This window comes from Symphalangus syndactylus, chromosome 3 (genome assembly GCF_028878055.3).
Source record: "Symphalangus syndactylus isolate Jambi chromosome 3, NHGRI_mSymSyn1-v2.1_pri, whole genome shotgun sequence".
NCBI lineage: Eukaryota > Metazoa > Chordata > Mammalia > Primates > Hylobatidae > Symphalangus > Symphalangus syndactylus.
Window position 1 is genome coordinate 58,641,091 of NC_072425.2, and position 21,906 is coordinate 58,662,996.

General features: G+C 37.3%; 1 protein-coding gene across 7 annotated transcripts in view; it reads left to right on the forward strand.

The window, feature by feature from the left end:
- AGTPBP1 (ATP/GTP binding carboxypeptidase 1) overlaps positions 1–21,906 on the forward strand; it is a 200,758-nt gene that overhangs the window by 104,521 nt on the left and 74,331 nt on the right. For all 7 annotated transcript variants that reach the window (XM_055272087.1, XM_055272089.1, XM_063636285.1 and 4 more), the window contains 4 exons: positions 5,934–6,646; positions 17,925–18,008; positions 19,905–19,991; positions 20,075–20,223. In XM_055272087.1, coding sequence (XP_055128062.1) covers positions 5,934–6,646; positions 17,925–18,008; positions 19,905–19,991; positions 20,075–20,223 — 1,033 coding nt within the window. The remainder of the gene's footprint in view (positions 1–5,933; positions 6,647–17,924; positions 18,009–19,904; positions 19,992–20,074; positions 20,224–21,906) is intronic.

Genomic DNA, 21,906 nt, shown 5'->3' on the forward strand with positions numbered 1-21,906 from the left:
CCTATTTGACATTACTGCTTTGCTTTTTTATGTTTACTATAGACTTACCCACATTTTTACCACTTTAAAATTTTTCATTACCTTTTGTGTCTCAGACCTTCTGTTGGGATCATGTTGTTTAGTGGCGTGTACTTGCGTGTGCACTTGCGCACATGCTGTCTTGCTCTCCCTCACCAAAAGTGTCTTTATTTTGTAAACATTCTTAAAATTAGTCTCTTTCTCTGACTACTTTTAAAAAATCAACTTTATTGAGTTATAATTTACATACAGTAAGTTTCACTTTTCAGTGAGTTTTGACACATTTATACACCTATGTGACTACCACCCATTGAGACAGAAATATTTCTTATCATTCCAGAAAGTCTCCTTGGGCCCCTTGTAGTCTCTTCATCTCCTGCACAGGTGACTGCTGATCTGCTGTCTGTCACTGTGACTAGTCTTGACTGTTTTAGAACTTCTTATAAATTGAATCATACAGCATTTACTTTTTAGGGTCAGGCTTCTTTTGCTGAGCATATGTTTTTGAGGTTTCCTCATGTTGCTGCATATAACAGTGGTTCTTTCCTTATTGCTTGATAGTATTTTATTGTGTAAATATACCACAATTTCTTTGTGGATGAGTGTTGGAATGTCTGAAGTTTTAGACTTCATTGGACTTTAATATGAGTAAAGTTGATAACATTTTGTGCACAAAATTTTTTGGGGTGGCCAGGTGTGGTGGCTCATGCCTGTAATCCCAGCACTTTGAGAGGCTGAAGCGGGTGGATCACCTGAGGTCAGGAGTTCAAGACCAGTCAGGCCAACATGGCGAAACCCCGTCTCTACTAAAAATACAAAAAATTAGCTGGGCATGGTGACAGGCACCTGTAATCCCAGCTATTCGGGAGGCTGAGGCAGGAGAATCGCTTGAACCCGGGAGCTGGAGGTTGCAGTGAGCTGAGATCATGCCATTGCACTCCAGCCTGGGCAACAAGAGCAAAACTCTGTCTACAAATAAAAAATTAAAAAAAAAAAAAACTTTTTGGGGAGATATGCTTTCATTTCTCTTGGGTAAATACCTATCAGTGAAATTGCTGGGTGGTATGTATGGTAAGTATATGTTTTTATTTTATAAGAGACTATTTTTGGTGGCTTTTAACATAACACTATTTTTGCTTTAATGCTACAGTTCCTAGTAATGTTGACTAAGTGTGGATTTTCTTTTTTAAAATCCTGTTTGGGATTTATTGTATTTGGATTCTGTGAGTTGTTTTCTCATAAGATTTGGAAAAACTCTGTGTTGTCTTCTTCGGTTACTGCATTTTGTTTTTGCCTTCCCTCTTTTGCAATTCTAATTGAATGTAGACCTTTTTACTCCCTTTCATGTCTTTTAACCTCTTTTTTCTGTTTTCCTTTTCTTTGCCTCTCTATGCTGCCTTCAGGTTATTTCATTAGAACTATCTGTCAGTTTCCTAATTCTCTTCTTGGCTTTATCTCGTCTGTCATTAGAAATATCTACTAGGGGCCGGGCGCAGTGGCTCAAGCCTGTAATCCCAGCACTTTGAGAGGCCAAGGCGGGCAGATTACAAAGTCAGGAGATTGAGACCATGGCCAATATGATGAAACCCCGTCCCTACTAAAAAATACAAAAAGTAGCTGGGTGTGGTGGTGTGTGCCTGTAATCCTAGCTACTCGGGAGGCTAAGGCAGAGAGAATTGCTTGAACCAGGGAGTTGAAGCTTGCGGTGAGCCGAGATTGCGCCACTGCACTCCAGCCTGGAGACAGAGCGAGACTCCGTCTCAAAAAAAAAGAAAGCTTACAAAATGCATTTAATCAGTCTTTCTGGTTTTCTATATTTTATTTCTTTGAACATATTAAATATGGTCATTTCTTTTTTTTTTTTTTTTTTTTTTTGCTCACCAGCTTGGGCTTTACTTTAGTTCAGTACTGTTTTTATCAGACCCGTAACTGCTGGCTCTACTTAGAGTGACAGTTTTGCTGAAGGTTCTTATCCCCACCTCTCCTGACATCCTCTAAGCTCTTGCCTGGAGCCAAGAGGCCTGGTGGTGAAGTAAGGATAGGGTGTGGATCAGGAGATTCTCAACTCCTTGGCTTCTAGGCACTGTCCAGCTGGGAGGCAGAGGGGAACTTGTACTCTGAAGCCTGTGACTCCTCTTAAGCCTCACATCTCTTCACCACTACTCTGGTGCCCTGGTTATCTGTCCCACAGCGAGAGGTATTTTATGTCCATAAAGTGCCCGTGGTAAGTGCTCAGAATTCATCTCTTGGCTGTGGCGGGTGCTGTCATTTCTCATTCCATTGAGGGGAAGAAACTGAGGCACAGTGAGTCCAGAGGAGAATGGGTCAGGGTTGTGGGAGGAATGAATGGGCCTAGCTAGTGACTTGTAATGGCAGCCAGTCTCTGCCTGCTTCCTAGCCTTCCAAACCCGGGAGTCTCCATCCTTCCCATCCTCTGTTCTAACTGGCCTTGTCAGATGCTTTTCCCCACTGTACTTTTCCCCTCCCTGCTGCCAGGTACTGTTAGATTCCAAAAATAAAAGGAAAAAATAATTATACACTCTGCTTCCTTGTTCTCCCCTCTTCCACCCTGAGCTTTGGGGTTAGGGGACTAAAATGTCCCCCTTCCAGAATCCCTCCCACCTTGGTCTGCTGGCTCTATTCCCTAGCCCAGAGCAGTGATTTGGATTCAAATGCCCTGTAACCTTCAGCCTCCTTACTGCTCCTTTCTTGACCTCTCCTAACGCTTTGCAGACCCAGGGGACTCTGGGGTCTCTATACTCTTTCTAATTGAAATATGGTCATTTCTTAGTCTGAGATTCTGGTAGGTCTTTTTCAATATCTAATGTTTCTTTTGATTCTTTTTCCTTCTACCTTGTTGAATTGTATGTTTAGATTTCTTTTCTTTTTTATAATTTTGTATGTGGAAATTATGTGGAAACTCCAGAAGCTGTTGCTTTTGAGAGTCACCATTATAGATTGAATCCTCAAGGGCTTTTGGACCACCAAGATGACGCGAATGCAGGCTGCGAATCCATGTGATTTAATGGCCGGCTTTTAATACCAGTTTGTGAGTAGTGATACTTTTCACCATCTTGGAGCTAAGGTTTAAAAATTTGAGACAGTTGGCTTTTCTTTTTATGTGTTTTTTTTTTTTTTCCTTTTATGGTGGGAGTATTTCTGGGACCTATATATTGAAGATGTAGTTCTGGAGTTTCATCTTTTTGAGAGGAAAATCACCTTAATGCCAGTTCAGGGTTTTTCTCCTGTCCTTCATTGCCTTTGAGATGAGAAAATCTGTACTCAAGGTCACCTGGTTTAGCAAATGTTTTCAAAGTGAAAGGTAGCTTCAGTCTTTAGCTTATCACATAGGGATCCCTTCTTCATTTGATACTTTGCCTTTATCCTTGCTTTCTTATCCACTTAATGACAAACTTAAAATATTTTAATATATGTAACAATTGTAAATATTTAATATATGTAAAAATTGTAAATAGTTCTGTGAGGTGGATACTTAGGCTACCATGTTTCCTACAAAATGTGTTTTGTTTTTGTTTTTGTTTTTCTGTTTTTTTTGAGACGGAGTCTCGCTGTCGCCTAGGCTGGAGTGCAATGGCGCGATCTCGGCTCACTGCAGGCTCCGCCCCCTGGGGTTCACACCGTTCTCCTGCCTCAGCCTCCCGAGTAGCTGGGACTACAGGTGCCCGCCACCTCGCCTGGCTAATTTTTTGTATTTTTAGTAGAGACGGGGTTTCATTGTGTTAGCCAGGATGGTCTCCATCTCCTGACCTCGTGATCCACCCACCTCGGCCTCCCAAAGTGCTGGGATTACAGGCGTGAGCCACCGCGCCCGGCCCAAAATGTGTTTTTTAATGCAAACTTACTACCCCTTTCACCCTTTTAAGGTAGATCTACCTATTTCCTCCTTAGTGCTTCCACTGTCTTCTTGGCTTAGCTGTAGTACAGGGGATCCTGTGAATCATCTTTGAATCCTTGCTTTGTATACAGTGGACATTCAAGGAATAAATCACAATGGAAGATTCTTAATTTGGACTCCATAATGCATATAAGGAAATTAACCCAAATTAAAAGATAATTGCAAATCCAGAAAAATATTTTCAAAAAATGGGTTAGCTGGAGGATTCGTGTATGTTTGTGTGTACAAATTTTTTAACATGAAAGTATATACCATAAAAAAAGAAAACTCTGTATCCAGGAACAAAAAAGTTACCTATGAAGAATTGCGACTGATTAACAGATGTATAAAAAAGTGTTTGCTTCCCAGTAGTCAGAGAAATGCAAACTAAAATAGTAGTAAGATAATATTTCTTATCCACCACATTAGAAAAATTTTTTTTAAAAACCATAGTATCGAATTTTGGCAAAGAAGAGAGCAGTTGAAATACTTTTATGTATAGTTACTGGGAATATACATTAATACAAGTGTTTCTGGAGAGTTTGGTGTTCTGGCCAGTTTGCATTTTTAAAATTGATTATAATATCTGATTCTGCAGTTCCATATCAGTGCTTAGGAAATCATTATAAACAAAGCAAAAACTCTTTGCAAAAAGATTTTTATTGCAGTTTTGTATAATAGCAAAATTTTGGAAATGACTTAAATATACACCTTATTTATCTGTTTAAATCATCCAAAAAAGAATGATCTGGCCCAAAATGTTTGCCACTGTCATTCAGAAACTCTGCACTAGGATCTTATCTTTCAAAAATAACTCATGTCATGACATCGCTCCCTGTCATGGCTTCCAATCTCATTCAGAGTAAAAACCCAAATTCTTATAGTGTGCAAGGCTCTCCAGCACTTGGCATTCATCGTGGCATTCATCTTGTCCATTCTTTCCCAGCTATCCCATCCGTGCTGTTCTTTGAACACCTCAGGTGTTCTTCCAATCTGGGAGCTATGTGCTCTAGTCCTCTCTGCCTGGAATGCGCCCCTTGTGTGGTGCCCTCACTGTCTTTGCTTGTATTTCATCTGCTCATGAGGCTCCCTAACCAATGGCATTTAGAGTTGCCACCTACCTCTGCTCTCTTGGTACTCCCAATCCACATTACATCCTGCCTGTCCCGCCCTCATTTTTTTTTTTTTTTTGAGACAGAGTCTCACTTTGTCACTCAGGTTGGAGTGCAGTGGCATGATCTCGGTTCACTGCAACCTCCACCTCCTGGGTTCAAGCGATTCTCATGCCTTAGCCTCCTGAGTAGCTGGGATTACAGGTGTCCACCACCATGCCCAGCTAATTTTTGTAGTTTTAGTAGAGACGGGGTTTCACCATGTTGGCCAGGCTGGTCTTGAACTCCTGACCTCAGGTGATCTCCCTGCCTCAGCCTCCCAAAGTGCTGGGATTACAGATGTGAGCCACCGTGCCTGGCCTTGCCCTCCCTCTTTTTTTTTTTTTTTTCTGTAGCGCTTTACCCTTCTAATGTTCTATATGTAAAATATATATCATATTTATTACTTGTATTGACAGTCCTCTCTTCTACCCCTATACAAATGTAAGCTACAAAAGGGAAGAGTTGTTTTTTTAAGTGTCTTAAGTGCTTGAGACAAAGCTTGGCACAAAATAGACACTTCATAAATATTGCACAAAACAGACACTGTAATGTTATTGAATTAATGAATAACAATTTAGTTGTTGTCCCTAATAGGATTTTGGAGTCTTTACGTTTTTCTGTTAAGAATTCTAAGATTTCCTACATTTCTGTGACATGTAGGCATTATTTTTATAATAGAAAAAGTAAAGTAGGTGTTATGAATTTTGTTGTGGTTAAAAATTTTGTCTTTTTAGTGAAATGAAAACATATCCTGTTTTATTTTAAAATCTCCAAAAATTTCTGAAGCACTATATAACGTGAATGTAGTTTTGTTAATATGTTTTAATATTTACAGTTAAAAGATTAAACTTTTTTTATTTTCAAAGGACTATGATTTAATCTCCAAAGAACCAAAGCCTTTTGTATTTGAGGGAAAAGTACGTGGCCCTATTGTTGTTCCTACGGCAGGCGAGGAAACATCTGGGAATTCTGGCAATTTAAGAAAAGTAGTAATGAAGGAGAACATATCTTCTAAAGGAGATGAAGGTGAAAAGAAGTCTACCTTTATGGATCTAGCAAAAGAAGATATTAAAGATCATGATAGAACATTACAACAGCAGCCAGGTGATCAAAATAGAACTATTTCATCAGTCCATGGTTTAAACAATGATATTGTAAAGGCCTTGGACCGAATTACATTGCAGAATATTCCTTCTCAAACAGCCCCAGGTTTTACTGCAGAAATGAAGAAGGACTGCAGTCTTCCTCTTACTGTCCTTACCTGTGCTAAAGCATGTCCACACATGGCTACTTGTGGAAATGTTCTGTTTGAGGGAAGAACAGTTCAACTAGGGAAGCTTTGCTGCACTGGAGTTGAAACTGAAGATGATGAAGATACGGAGTCAAATTCATCAGTAGAACAAGCATCGGTTGAAGTACCTGATGGACCAACACTCCATGACCCAGACCTCTATATTGAGATTGTGAAAAATACAAAGTCTGTCCCAGAATATTCAGAGGTGGCTTATCCCGATTATTTTGGTCACATTCCGCCTCCATTCAAAGAGCCTATTTTAGAAAGGCCTTATGGTGTACAAAGGTGAGTTGCATATTTCTTCCCTCTTCTAAATAAGGCTATTGTCAAGATATGAGGCAGTCTTAAAAAAATTACTTTGGGCATTTAGGAAGATAATTACTGTGAGTTACAAGTTACTGTATTTTTAAATTCTGCTGTGGAAATTTTGCCTTGTTTTGAAATTGTCTTTGTTGGTTTACTTTATTTCTTGAGCTTATTCCTTATTCAGATGAAGCCAGAATGATAAACCTGACCATTGGATAGTTTAGAAATTTTCTGTTATTACTGAATCTTAAAATATGAAAACAGATTATTTAATAATCTTTGAGTAAATATTCTTAGCAATATTTGTTAACTTAGTAATTTGTCGTTTGAACTTGAATTAAGTATATGATTTAAAAATAGGCTATAAATCACAACAGGGCAACTACAATCAACAGTAATTTATTGTGCATTTAAAAAGTAAAAGTATAATTGGAAGAAAGGTTAAATACTTGAAGTGAGGGATACCCCTTTTACCCTGAAGTGATTATTATGCATTGTATGTCTGTATCAAAATATCTCATTTACCCCATAAATATATATATATATATATATACCTACTGTGTACTAACAAAAATTAAAAATTGAAAAAATAAAAATAGACTATAAATGAAGCAATATAGACAGTATAATTTTGTAAAGTTTGAAATTTTAATTGGAAATATATAAGATAAAAATACAGGATTCATAAAATCAATAAGGTTATTAAATATTGCCAAGTAAGATTAGATATTGCAAATAATATTAAATATTGCCAATGAGTGAATATTTGTCATACAAAAATATCTTTTTTGGTGCATTTGGACTGGTTTTGGTGATTATGGAGAAGGTTTTTTGATAATGGCTTATATCAGTATCTGAAAAAAAATTGTATACCCTTGTTACTAGTATGTAATGAACAAGGAAGAACTTGCTGTATTTGATTCTCTTTAGACTGTAAGTTCCTTTGAGAAAATAACTGCATCTTATTTTTTTTTTTACCTGTAGCATCTTATATAATTCATTATTTTTACTTGGCAACTTAGTGTATGTTTAATGCCACTGGTTGGCCCCTTGATCCACAGGTGTGTCATCCCATATGTCATAGGATCAGAATGGGGGACTTACTTCCCTGGGAAAGATGTGTGGGAGTGGGTCTGTGCCAATCTACCATGTTACAGATGGCACCATCCAGAGGCAGCTGGCCTCGTGGAGTGCTACAGTGGCCTTCAAAAGGCCCATGCAAAGCTCTAACTCAGGAAATCCTCTGCATGGTTGGGTTGCCATTTTGCAGCATGCAGTACATACACTAAATTAGAAATGTTTGCATAGTTCCATAGAAAGAATACACAAGCCTGGGAACCAGGAGGTGGGAACAGAAGTGGCCCTATTTAGTGTAGCATGCAGTATCCACCCAGGGACTTTCTGTTTTCTGTCCCTCCACCTCTGGGCTCTGCAGGGTTAGAAGTCCTCGTTCCCAAAGTGGGTGCAGTCTTACCACAGAGTACAATGTAACAACAAGATGTGGTTGCCAGTGGGGTACTCTGGACTCCTTGTGTCTAAGACCAGCAGGTGAGGGGAAAAGCATACCATTTTGACAAGTGATTGACCCAGATCAGCTAATGGAGGAAGGGTTGTTTTTACACAGCGGCAATGGGTTGGCTATGTGTGGAACATAGGCAATCCAGTGATTGGCCTGTTGCCTACTCCCTTCCTCAATTTTAACTGTGAATGGACACGTTACAGCCACCCTGGAATGAGAATGATTCCCAGGGGCTCACACTGCTCAGGAATGAGAGTTTGGATTGCTTAATCAGATAAGCTATCAAGACCTGCAGAGGTGACAGCTGAGGGTGAGGGGGATTTAAATAGACCCTGGGGCCTGGGTGCAGTAGCTCACCCCTCTAATCCCAGCACTTTGGGAGGCCAAGATGGGTGGGTCACTTGAGGTCAGGAGTTTGAGACCAGTCTGGCCAATATGGTGAAACTCCGTCTCTACTAAAAACACAAAAATTAGCCGGGTGTGATGGCACACACTTGTAGTCCAAACTCTTCAGGAGGCTGAGGGAGGAGCATTGCTTGAACCCAGGAGGCAGAGGCTGCAGTGAGCCGTGATCGTGCCACTGCACTCCAGCCTGGGTGACAGAGCAAGACTCTGTCTCAATAAATAAATAAATAAATAAGTAAATTGATCCTGTAAGTAAGTAAATTGATCCTGGGGGATAGAGATGAGGGGTTGCAACCCTGAGAACAATTGCAGTGATTGGGGATGAACTCTGTCCCACTGTTTTTCTTCCAAGTTTCCCCTCAGGAGAGGCCTACAGGAGCATATCTCATTGTGCCTTGGCATCTGCTTTTTGAAGAACCTGAACGACCCACCTGGAGTGAGTCAGAGTCAGGCAGCAACTTGATATTTCTTCTTTTCAGCATCATCTCTTAGGCTCTTTACCTCTCCAAAGTCAAAGATATCATCTTGACTGCAGAAGGCACTTCCTGAATTTTAAGTGCTCTTTACGCCCTGTGAAAGCAAGTTTTGTTATTAAATTGCCTCAAACTGAAAGTATTTTCTCTTACTAGCCTGTAATATTTGAGGTAAGGTTAGAAGGAAGAAGGATTATAGAAAAGAGGCATAATTTTATATAAGTCTCTGATTCTCAGCCTTAATTTTAACCACCAAGGAACCCTCTAATTTCCTCTCATGGACTTTATATTATGAAAGCTTTCATCGGTCAGGACACTTACTTAGATATTTTACCTGTTTATGTTAGTAAGGGACATATATCCCTCCCAAGGAGTGCTTCTGAGCAACATTCGATAACCATTGCTAAACTCTATTTACTTGATTGTATATATCAATATGTAAAGAAACTTAACGTCTTAATTAAGTGTAGATGTATTACAGTTAAATGCATGATGACTTTGACTAGCTGTCATATCTCTGTGAATGTCTGTATGCAGATTGAGGACTACCACCCTTAGCTCTGGTGACCTCTGTCCTCTTTGAGCAGCTATTTCTGATATTGGGTTTTGTCCTTGCCTGGCTTGCTGGACCTTTCAGGTAATATTGTTCTATCCATGGTTCCAAGCTTCGCTTCCTCTCTGTCCCTGACTGAGCTTATACTGATGATGGAGGAATTTATACATACTGGGAGTTACTGTGACTCTTCTCCAGCCTTCTCTGTCTTAATTTTTATTAGTTTTCTCACCTTGTTTCTGAAACATGGACCTCAGAATTATCCTGCAAATGCAATCTACAGATTAGAGTCCAGCTTCTTCCATATATTAGGGCATCTGTAGGACTTTTTCCTGAAGTAATTGACATTCTTACTCCCTGTGTACAGTGTAATATACCACTGAGTTCAAAACAAAGCTTTAAGTTACATTTTTGATAGTGTGAGGTAAGTAGCATGATAAGAAATCAAAAGGTGGATGAGAGTTGGTACAGATGCTTTAAACATAGATATGTTGGTGTGCAAGTTAAAGTGCAAAGGAGATGCAGCTAAAGGAAACAAACACAAAATCCTGGAAATTTAAAACTCTGTTGTTGGCCAGGTGCGGTGGCTCACTCCTGTAATCCCAGCACTTTGGGAGGCCGAGGCAGGTGGATCACGAGGTCAGGAGATTGAGACCATCCTGGCTAACACAGTAAAACGCTGTCTCTACTAAAAATACAAAAAATTAGCTGGGTGTGGTAGCATGTGTCTGTAGTCCCAGTTACTCGGGCACCTATAGTCCCAGCTACTCACTTGAACCTGGGAGGCAGAGGTTGTGGTGAGCTGAGATCGCGCCACCGCACTCCAGCTTGGGCAGCAGAGCGAGACTCCATCTCAAAAAAACAAAACAAAACAAAAATAAAACAACTCCGTTGTTACCTGTATTTGCTCCTAGAAAGTTTGCGATGAGAAAAACAGGATTGGCTCCAAAACACCTTTGAGAATTGAGTGATCCACGTCTCTTCAGAAGTTTCAAAGATTTCTTTCCCTGTAAAGATGTTTTCCCATTGATTTTCATGACCTTGATGGAGATGTGTTCTGATTTGTTGCTGCAGAAATAAGTCATAAATTCTGAAGCAATCTAAAACCTCTGTCTGCTAGTCTCATCATCATATAATTGTATGGTGGTGACTCTTACCAAGTTTGACTTACTGGTATACCTGTGTTTCAAAGAACACCTTTCATCATATTTGTCCCTCCATTTTCATACCATATTTGCCAACATTTCTGTGGGTATTAGATAGTTGACATGCAGCAGGAGTATAACCATATTTCACTGTGGAGTTGTAGCCCTGAGAACGATTGCATTGTTGGAGATGAAGTTTTCATATTTCAACAAAACAATATAATTCTATTTATATTACTTAGATGTATAGGACTTCCCCAATAATGTTAATCACCTTAGCCATGACTGCCACAAAAAATAAGGTATTTTTATTTAAAAATGTTTACAGATTGTGTAATAGACAGCAGTACTTTGGTATTTGAAAGTTATTGCCTTTCCCCTCCTAATTTTATATATTCTTTGCAAATACAGTCAACCCTTGAACAGCACAGAGGTTGGGGCACCAGCTCCTGTGCAGTTGAAAATTCAAGTATAACTTGATTCCCTCAAAACTTAACTACTAATAGCTTACTGTTGGCCGGAAGCCTTACCAGTGATGTAAACAGTTCACACTTATTTTGTACGTTATATATATTATATACTGTATACTTGCAATAAAGTAAGTTAGAGAAAATAAAATGTTATTAAGAAAATCATAAAGAACAGAAAATATGTATACTAATCATTAAGTGGAGGTGGATCACCATATAGGTCTTCATCCTTGTCATCTTCTTGTTAAGTAACTGGCTGAGGAACAGCGAGAAGAGGATAGGTTGGTCTTACTGTCTCAGCAGGGGCAAAGGGGAATGAAAATCCACAAATAAGTGGACCTGTGCAATTCAAACCTGTGTTGTTCAGGGGTCAACTGAGTTTTTCAAGTGTTTATATGGGAGTTATGGTGAGCAGTGCAGTGTGGATCTTCGCAGGTGCATACTCCAAAGCCTCCAGTCTCCCTTTTCACCTTTTTACCCATTATTTTTGAATAATGGGTAGGAAACTCTTCAAAATTATTTGTTCCTCCAAGTAACACTAATGTGAGACTTGAAGAACATATGTGTATGGCAGAAATGCTTGGATAATTGGGTTAGACTTGATGAGAGGGGTGAGACCATATATGTGGTGAGACATCTTGTCAGGGCAGGGCAGAATGCTCTCTGAAAAGCAAGTTTTAGACTTAACTCTCCCACTCTGTGTGTGTGTTCGCGCTGTTAAATAACTTTATTTCTCTAGATACCGATTTTCTCAACTTTTTAAAAGCAAAGATTAGATCAGTGTTTGTCAAATTTGGGTTGATACTCATTAGTAACCAATATTAAAATAACAGTGTGTCACATGTAGTACAGCTAAGTATTGTTTCATAATTCTTTTGATTCACCTCTCTGTTTCTCTATTGTGGGCTTGTCAGATCTTTAAAATGCGTTTCTTGTTGGTCATATTAAAAAAAGTTTGGTTGTCATTCACTTAGGTTAGGGTTGGCATACTGTGGTCCGTGTGCCAAATCCATCCCAAATCTGCCAAATCTGCCTGGTTATGTTCAGCCCATGAGCTAAAAATGGTTTTCACATGTTTAAATGGTTGAAACAATTGAGAGGAAAATAAAGCTTCGTGGCACATGAAAATGATCTGAAATTCATATTTGTGTCCACAAATAGCACTTTGTTGGAACATAGCCATGTCTTGTTTTTTAATGCATTATCCTTGACTGTTTTTGTGCTACCATGGCAGAGTTGAATGGCTGTCATGTGGCCTGCAAAGCGTATCTGGCCCTTTGTAGGAGAAGTTTGCTGACCCCTGTAGCCACTCTGAGGGCTTTATGGTTCTATATTTGTGATAAAATATCAAATATAGTTCAGGTTAAAGGTATTTCCAAAGTACTCAGAAATGCTTATTTAAAAAAATACTTTGAGGATGGTAATTCTGGTTTGCTTATTTGCCTAGTCTTCTGCATCTTGTTTTTGAGCAAATGATGACATTTTGTGAATTATTTGCCAACTTATCACAGTCCCTACCTGAATGCATTGTAAATGAATGATGTCAAAATTAATGAAGAATTACTGTTTTATCACTTTCAGGAAAGGAAGCATTAGACTCCTTTAAATTAATTCAGTGAAAATATCCTGGTTGTTATTTTGAATTTCTACTGTACAGTTATCTTATGTGCAATCACTGTTTTAAAGAAAGTTCAGTATAAAATGAATAAAACTTGGTTAAAAATCTCTTTACCTCCAAATGAAACAGTCCATTATAAGTAAGATTCATATCTCAGTGTAGATAGCACACTAACATTTAAAAAATTGTATTGTAAACACTTACTGATGATTACTTAAACCTATATTTTTGGTTTAAGTTGGATTTAAAATTAAAATTAAATTCATCTCTTATTTTAAAATATGCTTAGCATTTTTGGTGCATTTTTTTCTGTTTTCATAGTCCATAATATTAGAGAGTAGGAAGAAATCACTTTTTGTCCCGTCCTGCAGAGATAACCATTATTAACATTTTGATTTATTTTCTTTCCATTGTTTTTTCATATATTCTAAAAAAAAAAAAAAAAAACAACTAGGTTTTTTTTTTGTTTTGTTTTTTTTTTTTTTTTTTTTTTTTTTTTTTTGAGACAGGGTCTTGCTCTGTCACCCAGGCTGGAGTGTAGCGGTATGATCTCGGCTCACTGCAACCTCTGCCTCCCAGGTTCAAGTGATTCTCTTGCCTCAGCCTCCCGAGTAGCTGGGATTACAGGTGCATGCCACCACGTCCGGCTAATTTTTTGTATTTTTAGTAGTGACGGGGTTTCACCGTGTTAGCCAGGATGGTCTCGATCTCCTGCCCTCATGGTCTGCCCACCTCAGCCTCCCAAAGTGCTGGGATTACCGGTGTGAGCCACCGTGCCCAGCAAAAAAAAAAAAAAAACCTGTATTTTTAAAAACTTTTTATCATAAATTACAATTTTATATAATATGTAATGCCTGTTTTAAAAAACATTCAAGGTATTTAAAAAATACGCTTATGAAAATAAAATGAAAAATAAGGGAAAGGAAACGGTGACAACGACAAAAGCATGGTTAACTTCACTCCAAATGAGAGAAATGTAAATTAAGATGTACTGAGATATCATTTTCCACATATCAGATTGGCTAAAATCTAATTGAACATCACATTCTATTGATGAGGTTATGGAAAAACAGCCTCTCTCATACATTAAGGGTGGGAATGTCAATTGAGAATACCACTGGTAGAGGGCGATCTGACAGATTCTATCAAGATTAATGTGCGTGTTTCCTTTGACATGTCAGTCCCACATCTGGGAATTTGTGAGATGTTTATTTCATAAATCTCACACATCTGTGTGCACACATAGTTTGCATACGTGTGAAGTGGCATTCAAAGTTTTTCACTGCAGTATTTTGAGATTGGATACAACTCAAGTGCCTATCTATCAGGGACTAGTTAAATAAATTATGGTGTAACCTTTTTATGAATAATGTGCAGTGGTTGAAAAAACAAAAAGCTGTCTCTACCCGATAGAGCTGTAAGATGTATTATTAAATGAAATAAACAAGGTGCTTGTTTTATGACATTTTAGACTTTGTATCAGAAAGAGGGAAAAGCAATCTACATTTATGTTTTCATCAAGTAAAATCTGGAAGAAAAGTAATAAAAGTAGTTCCTGATTATGTGGATGGAAGACACAGGTTGTGTTAATAAGTGAGACTTTTCATTTTTTGCTTTTATATCATACTTGATTTTGTGTAATGCCAGCATATTACCTTTTCAGAAATTTTAAATTAAAAAGTAAATAAAGAATTCTGGCAAAGGCAAAATAAGGAAACCAAAACCCTGGATTTCTTATATGAAGATTAGAATGGCTTGGAAAACACAGGTACTTCTGGAATTGAGGCAATAGTGGAAGTATTGGTAGGAGCAAAAGCAGCAGATAACTTTTATTAAAGGCATTTTGTGGGCCAGACACACAATTCAGTAAGAAGCATTTTATATGCAGTGTATATATGCATATAAAATGTGCCATTTGATACTATAGCAGCTCTATGAGGAAGGTGCTATTATTTCTCTTTATTTTACAGAAGAGTAGGTTGAAGCTCAGGGTTGTTGAGTTATACTGATGGTAAATGGCAGAGCCAAGAGTCAAACCCTGGTCTATATCATGAACCTATCCTGTTGATCGTATATATGTACTGATCACATATATATGTTATACTCTCTGTAAAGAAGATGATCTTGAATCTTCTTTCTAGCAGATACAGATAATAATACAGAACCTCAGAGCATACTGTTAATGTGATGAACATTTCCCGTAATGTTCTTACAATAAATATAGCAATGAGATTTACTAAATTATTTCTTGTAGTGTTGCTCTGTGGTTGAAAACCTAACAAAGTACAATTTTGCTGGTGGCCACATATCACATATTTTTTTGAGTATGGACTGAATAGGCTATATATTTTCTAGACAGTCCTGCATAAATTATTCCTTTCCATGCCAAGTCTTTGATAAATGTTGAATGGCAGTAAGTTTGAGGTTATAGTCCCTGAGAATACCTAGATTATTTGTTGTTCTGACTGGAAAGCCATGTATTTCAATAGGTGGCTGGGGTAAAGGAAGGAAGAGTTGTCATTCTTTTATAAAAGTTGATCTGCTTAACATAAATAGATGTCTGAATAAAAGGCTGTTTCCTCTCCCTTTTTTTTTTTGTGAGACAGAGCCTTGCTCTGTCGCCCAGGCTGGAGTGCAGTGGCTCAATCTCAGCTCACTGCAACCTCTGCCTTTCAGGTTCAAGCAATTCTCCTGCCTCAGCCTCTTGAGTAGCTGGGATTACAGGCGCCCGCCACCACATCCAGCTAATTTTTGTATTTTTTAGTAGAGATAGGGTTTCACCATGTTGGCCAGGCTGGTCTCAAACTCCTGACCTCGTGATCCTCCTGCCTCGGCCTCCCAGAGTGCTGAGATTACAGGCATGAGCCACCATGCCCTGCCTCTCCTCTTTATTAAAGAGGGCTTAGGGCAGGGCAAAGATTTCCCTCAAGTATTTTAGATCTAGTCTAATGTAAATGGGCAATTATGTCCCCCAAAATACAGTGTTAGAGGTTTACAAACAGGTATATAGGCCATTTTCAACTTGTACATGATTTGGCTTAACTTGCAGAGTGGCATTTTTTTTTTTTTTAAACCAATTGCCAGCCTTTAAAATTTGGGAGATTCCACATCTCCCAAACAAGTCCAAGTTTCTGGTGTTTCTTGAAGGTTGTCAACAACCTTTACCTCTGTTTCCTGCCTAGCAGCAGTCAGCTTGTTTTTAGACAGAAGCTGTGTGCTCAGTTTTCCACAGTTCCTGCCCATCAGCCTCACTCAGTTCTCGTACCTGCTGGCCCGTCGGGCCCCAGCTCTTTGACACTGTTTTGCGTTCTGGAACATCACTGTGGAACTGAGCTATTAAAACTAGCTTCTCATAACATTTTGCTAAAAAAACAAAAACCAAACCTTTGTGAATATTAATATTTACATATTTGTGGCATATATCAACCTTATTAATTAAATAAATTATTCTGACAAATATATATATTTAGTCATTCACCCATACTTGACCACTTAAATTTTCGCGTGGTGTATTTTGAGTATGTGAAAGTGCCGTATCCTTCACTATTGACCATCTGGTTGATGTAAATTCTGAATTTATTTATGTGTTACTATAATTGATAGCTTTTAAAAAAGCTTGTTTCTTTATAATTGGCATTTTAAAGTTATGACATTAAACTTACATCAAGAATGTGTAGCTTAATTTTTTGATACTAGATCTTTTTTTCCTGATAGACTATATGTCAGTAATGAGTTATTTTTTATAGAATAAAATTGAAAGTAAATTATTCTTAACTGTTTAACTAGTAGATTAAGATTAGTTTTAGCATTATACTTTTTTTTTAGTATCCTTTGTTTATATGTTTAACTATCATACCTTCTGATATTTTCCTGGTAATTTTTAATTTTTCAATTAGGGTAGGTTCTTGGCTTATTTTAAATTTAAGGTTATACTGTGATATTGTTAGGTATATTTCTAAACTATATGAGAGTTAATATCTTTTTATCATGGAAAAGTATCTTCGTGCAGAAGACTAGTTTCAAATTTGCCTGAAGTTTAAGACTGTCAGTGTTTAATGGATTCTTGAGATTTTGTTATAAACTATTTTGGTACACTTTCTCACCCTGCTCTCAATAAATCTATAAACCACAGTTCTTATCTGCATTACTTATCTTTAGCTGAAACGAACTAACTTGAAATTTAAATCAGTGCATGTAATCACCTTCTTCTTTAAGAATAAGTTTTACATGAGAAGTAGCTATGTATTAACACTAGCAGGACTTTGTGGCCAGTCTACCTGGAGTTCCAGGCAGTCTGGCTTTAGGAACCAAATCTGTTCTGTTTTGGCTATATTTTACTGTCCCCTATGTTGACACAGTTTGGTGATTATTGTCTTCCTTTGCTTAAATATTGATGGGGTAAAGATTGTGGGTCCTATGGGTGACTTAGTCTTCTAGGACAGTGGCAGGGATTGTAGGAATTTTTATTTTGTTGGACTGATTCAGGGAGAGATCAAGTCTAGAGAATTTTGTGTACTCAGGGAATCCTCTGCTCCCTCAAACAGGTGTTTCCCTTCCCTGTACCTTTCCTTTCCCACCACAAAAGAGAGGAGAGATTCTACAGAACATGCAGGCTGACTGCCAATTGCATTTTAGCTAAATTACAGCCAGGTGGGTTTGAAAAAAATTCTTCTTATATAATCTCTGGCTTTTCACATCTTTATACCTTCTCATAATGCTGCTATTATGTATACAGAATTATTTGCCCAAGGGTTGGATAGTGAAACCACACCATTTCTATGTAGAAAGGCATAATAGACATTCAAGGTTTTTTTTTTTTTTCTTTTTTCTTTTTAAATGATTGGACTTGTTGCTGTATTCTATGTGGTTATTTTCTAGAACTCAAATTCTGATGCTGATTTTTGTCTTGTTACGTATTGCTAATTTTTTTGTATGCAAAATATATAGATAGAGGAATGATCATTTTTATTTTAAGAAATTTTTATCATATACTTTTTTCATTCGAGATTTATTTTGGAGAAAGTTGTACATTAGTGTCTAATAATATATTTTGGTTAAACCTTTATGATTTCAGGACAAAAATTGCTCAAGATATTGAAAGGCTAATACATCAGAGTGATATCATAGATCGTGTGGTATATGACTTAGATAACCCAAAGTAAGTCTTGACTTTAATAAACTTTTATTAGTTTTAAGTTTTTCTATAAAATTTTAGTATTATTTCTAAAAGATAAAAAAAATTCTGTGAAAAATGTTGGTAGTTTTTAAAATAATAAATAAAAAACATAGTTAATTTATAAGTAGTTGTGACTTAATTAGGTTTTCATCCTTTGGAATGTAATGGTAATGGTAAATCGTGTTTACCTACTTAACTCAATCATGAGATTTCGTTTGTTTTTAGGTAGATTTTTAATGGGCTTAAGGTAAAGGTTACACAGTGATGATGTATTTTTAAAAAACTGAAATTACTTTCACTTAGGAGAGTGGATATTTTACATGAAATGCTGGCTTGTCCTGCAATGCTGAGGCTTCATTTCATTAGGATAACAAATTACCATCCCTTTCGAAGGAGCATCTGCTTGAGACTTCTCCACAGTCCCCACCACACCCTGTTGTCTCTCACTGCTTGTAATTGGCTCAGTCATTTAGGTTGCCTGCTCCATCTTTGGGATGCATTTTTTTGTGATCCTTGATGTGTTAGTCATTTACTATTTAGGATTTTCACTGATATCATCACATTTTAGGATTTAAATGTAAGTAAATAAGTGAAAATTACAAATATTGAGTTTGACTTTTATTTAGTCATCTGCCTTCTCATATGAGAAATTCAATTAGCCCTCAATGGCTTTCTTCTCTCCCTCAACATACTAATATTTTTGGAAAATTTCACATCTTGCCAATCATATGTGGAGGAAAAAAACACTTTTTTTTTTTTTTTAGATGGAGTCCCATGCACTCTGTCTCCTAGGCTGGAGTGCTGTGGTGCAATCTCGGCCCACTGTAACCTCTGCCTCTTGGGCTTAAGTGATTCTCCTGCCTCAGCCTCCTGAGTAGCTGGGCCTACAGACACATGCCACCACGCCTGGCTAATTTTTTTATATTTTTAGTAGAGACGGAGTTTTGCCATGTTGGCCAGGATGGTCTCGAACTCCTGACCTCAGGTCATCTGACACCTCGGCCTCCCAAAGTGCCGGGATTACAAGCGTGAGCCACTGTGCCTGGCTAAAACACTTTTTTTTTTTTTTTTTAAAGTTTTGTTAGATAAGAGTATAAGCTGTAGCAAAGCTAATGACTAAATTTGAAATAATACCGTTATAAAAATGAGGAAACATATACCTTATTTATTTAATTATTTCAACATTGATAATTCTTTGTCAGATAAGACAGGCAGAAGTGGTAGAAACAGAAACTCAGGAACCCTGAGTGTGGCATACCAGTGCTATTTTGGACAGAATTATTGAGCATCTTAGAGTCCTAGTCTTCTCTTAATTAGAGAGTAGGCTCCAGAAGGGCAAGAGTTTGCATTCAGTCAGGGAACCAAACAGACATATGTCTCAAACAGTATCTGGCACCTAGTAGATACATGGTAGATGCTTATTTAATAATCAATATGTAAAATGAGGATAATACGTGTGCTTCTTGATGCTAATTAAATAAGATAATAGGTAGTTTAGCTCTTCAAATTGAAAATATTTTCTTCAGAGAACTGCATCGTTTATGAGAATTATTGCTGCTCAGTACAGGTCATAGCAGTTTTAAAAATGTTCTTTTTTGTATAAAAATAAGTATTTTAGAAATGACATGCATTCAGTGAGGCAAAAGTTCTTACTATATCAGTATAAACATAAGAACAAATCTCTCATTGTAAGTTTTGTCCATAAATCTTATCCACATTTAATGTATTCATTGTGCTTGTTTTGTGCTTTAGCTTAAAAATAATGAGGAAGGTGATATGGCAGTAGTGATGTATTTTTAATTATAATTTTATTTACTTTTTGCTCATCTGTTTAAATGCAGTGTATTTTAATATATTTACTTTAAAACTTCTATTTAGTTACACCATTCCAGAAGAGGGAGATATTTTGAAATTTAACTCCAAATTTGAGTCTGGGAATCTGCGCAAAGTAATTCAAATTAGAAAGTAAGTCACTTAAGATTTTCTCATTTTGTATGTGCACAGATATTTCCTAATTTTCATCAGATTTCTTTGTCTTCCATTTTCAGAAATGAATATGATCTTATTCTGAACTCAGACATAAACAGCAATCATTATCATCAGTGGTTTTACTTTGAAGTCAGTGGAATGCGGCCAGGTGTTGCTTACAGGTTTAACATCATTAACTGTGAAAAGTCCAACAGTCAGTTTAATTATGGTAAGACAATTTTCTTTCCCAATTGAGATGGCATGCAGGCATCTTAACTGTGGAAAAGAAGTTTTTTTAAAAAAATTATCAACTTTTAAAAAATGTTTCAGTGTCTTGTTTTCTCTAGTTCTCAAAATTCAAATATTATGCAACCTTTTTTTTCTTTTTTTTTTATTATACTTTAGGGTTTTAGGGTACATGTGCACAATGTGCAGGTTTGTTACATATGTATCCGTGTGCCATGTTGATTTCCTGCACCCATCAACTCGTCATTTAGCATTAGGTATATCTCCTAATGCTGTCCCTCCCTCCTCCCCCCACCCCACAACAGTCCCCGGAGTGTGATGTTCCCCTTCCTGTGTCCATGAGTTCTCATTGTTCAATTCCCACCTATGAGTGAGAACATGCGGTGTTTGGTTTTTTGTCCTTGCGATAGTTTACTGAGAATGATGTTTTCCAGTTTCATCCATGTCCCTACAAAGGACACGAACTCATCATTTTTTATGGCTGCATAGTATTCCATGGTGTATATGTGCCACATTTTCTTAATCCAGTCTATCGTTGTTGGACATTTGGGTTGGTTCCAACTCTTTGCTATTGTGAATAGTGCCGCAGTAAACATACGTGTGCATGTGTCTTTATAGCAGCATGATTTATAGTCCTTTGGGTATATACCCAGTAATGGGATGGCTGGGTCAAATGGTATTTCTAGTTCCAGATCCCTGAGGAATCGCCACACTGACTTCCACAATGGTTGAACTAGTTTACAGTCCCACCAACAGTGTAAAAGTGTTCCTATTTCTCCACATCCTCTCCAGCACCTGTTGTTTCCTGATTTTTTAATGATGGCCATTCTAACTGGTGTGAGATGGTATCTCACTGTGGTTTTGATTTGCATTTCTCTGATGGCCAGTGATGATGAGCATTTCTTCATGTGTTTTTTGGCTGCATAAATGTCTTCTTTTGAGAAGTGTCTGTTCATGTCCTTTGCCCACTTTTTGATGGGGTTGTTTGTTTTTTTCTTGTAAATTTGTTTGAGTTCATTGTAGATTCTGGATATTAGCCCTTTGTCAGATGAGTAGGTTATGCAACCTTTTTAATAGGTCAAGCTTTTGTTGGTGAAAAAGAGTTACTCTTGTATAGGCAAGTCCTTTAAAACGTAATGATTGATTTCATCCAAATTGAATGGAACTAAAGGTTTATTATGTATACTCCGATGGTGACATCTGATTGTGTAATTTTTCTTCTTTAGCCTGTTAATATGGTATATTATGTTGATTGATTTTTGAATGTTGAATGAACCTTTTTTATTTGGAATAAACCCCACTTGGGATAAATCCCAAGTGGGATTTATTTATTAAAAAAAAAAGTGTGGAATAAACCCCACTTGGTCATTGTGTATTATAAATTGCTAATATTTTGTTAATAATTTTTTCATTTCTGCTAAAGAGGGATATTGGTCTATAGTTGTCTTTTTTTGTTTGTTTGTTTGGTACTGTATCTGCTTTTGGTATCATGGTATTACTTCATGAAATGAGTTGGGAAGTGTTCCCTCCTCTTATTTGCTGGAAGCACTTGTGTACCATTGGTGTTAATTCTTAAACTTTGGTAGAATTCTGCAACGAAACCATCTGAATCTGGAGATTTCCTTTCTTGATAGTCTTTTAAGCTAGAAATGTAATTTTTTTTTTT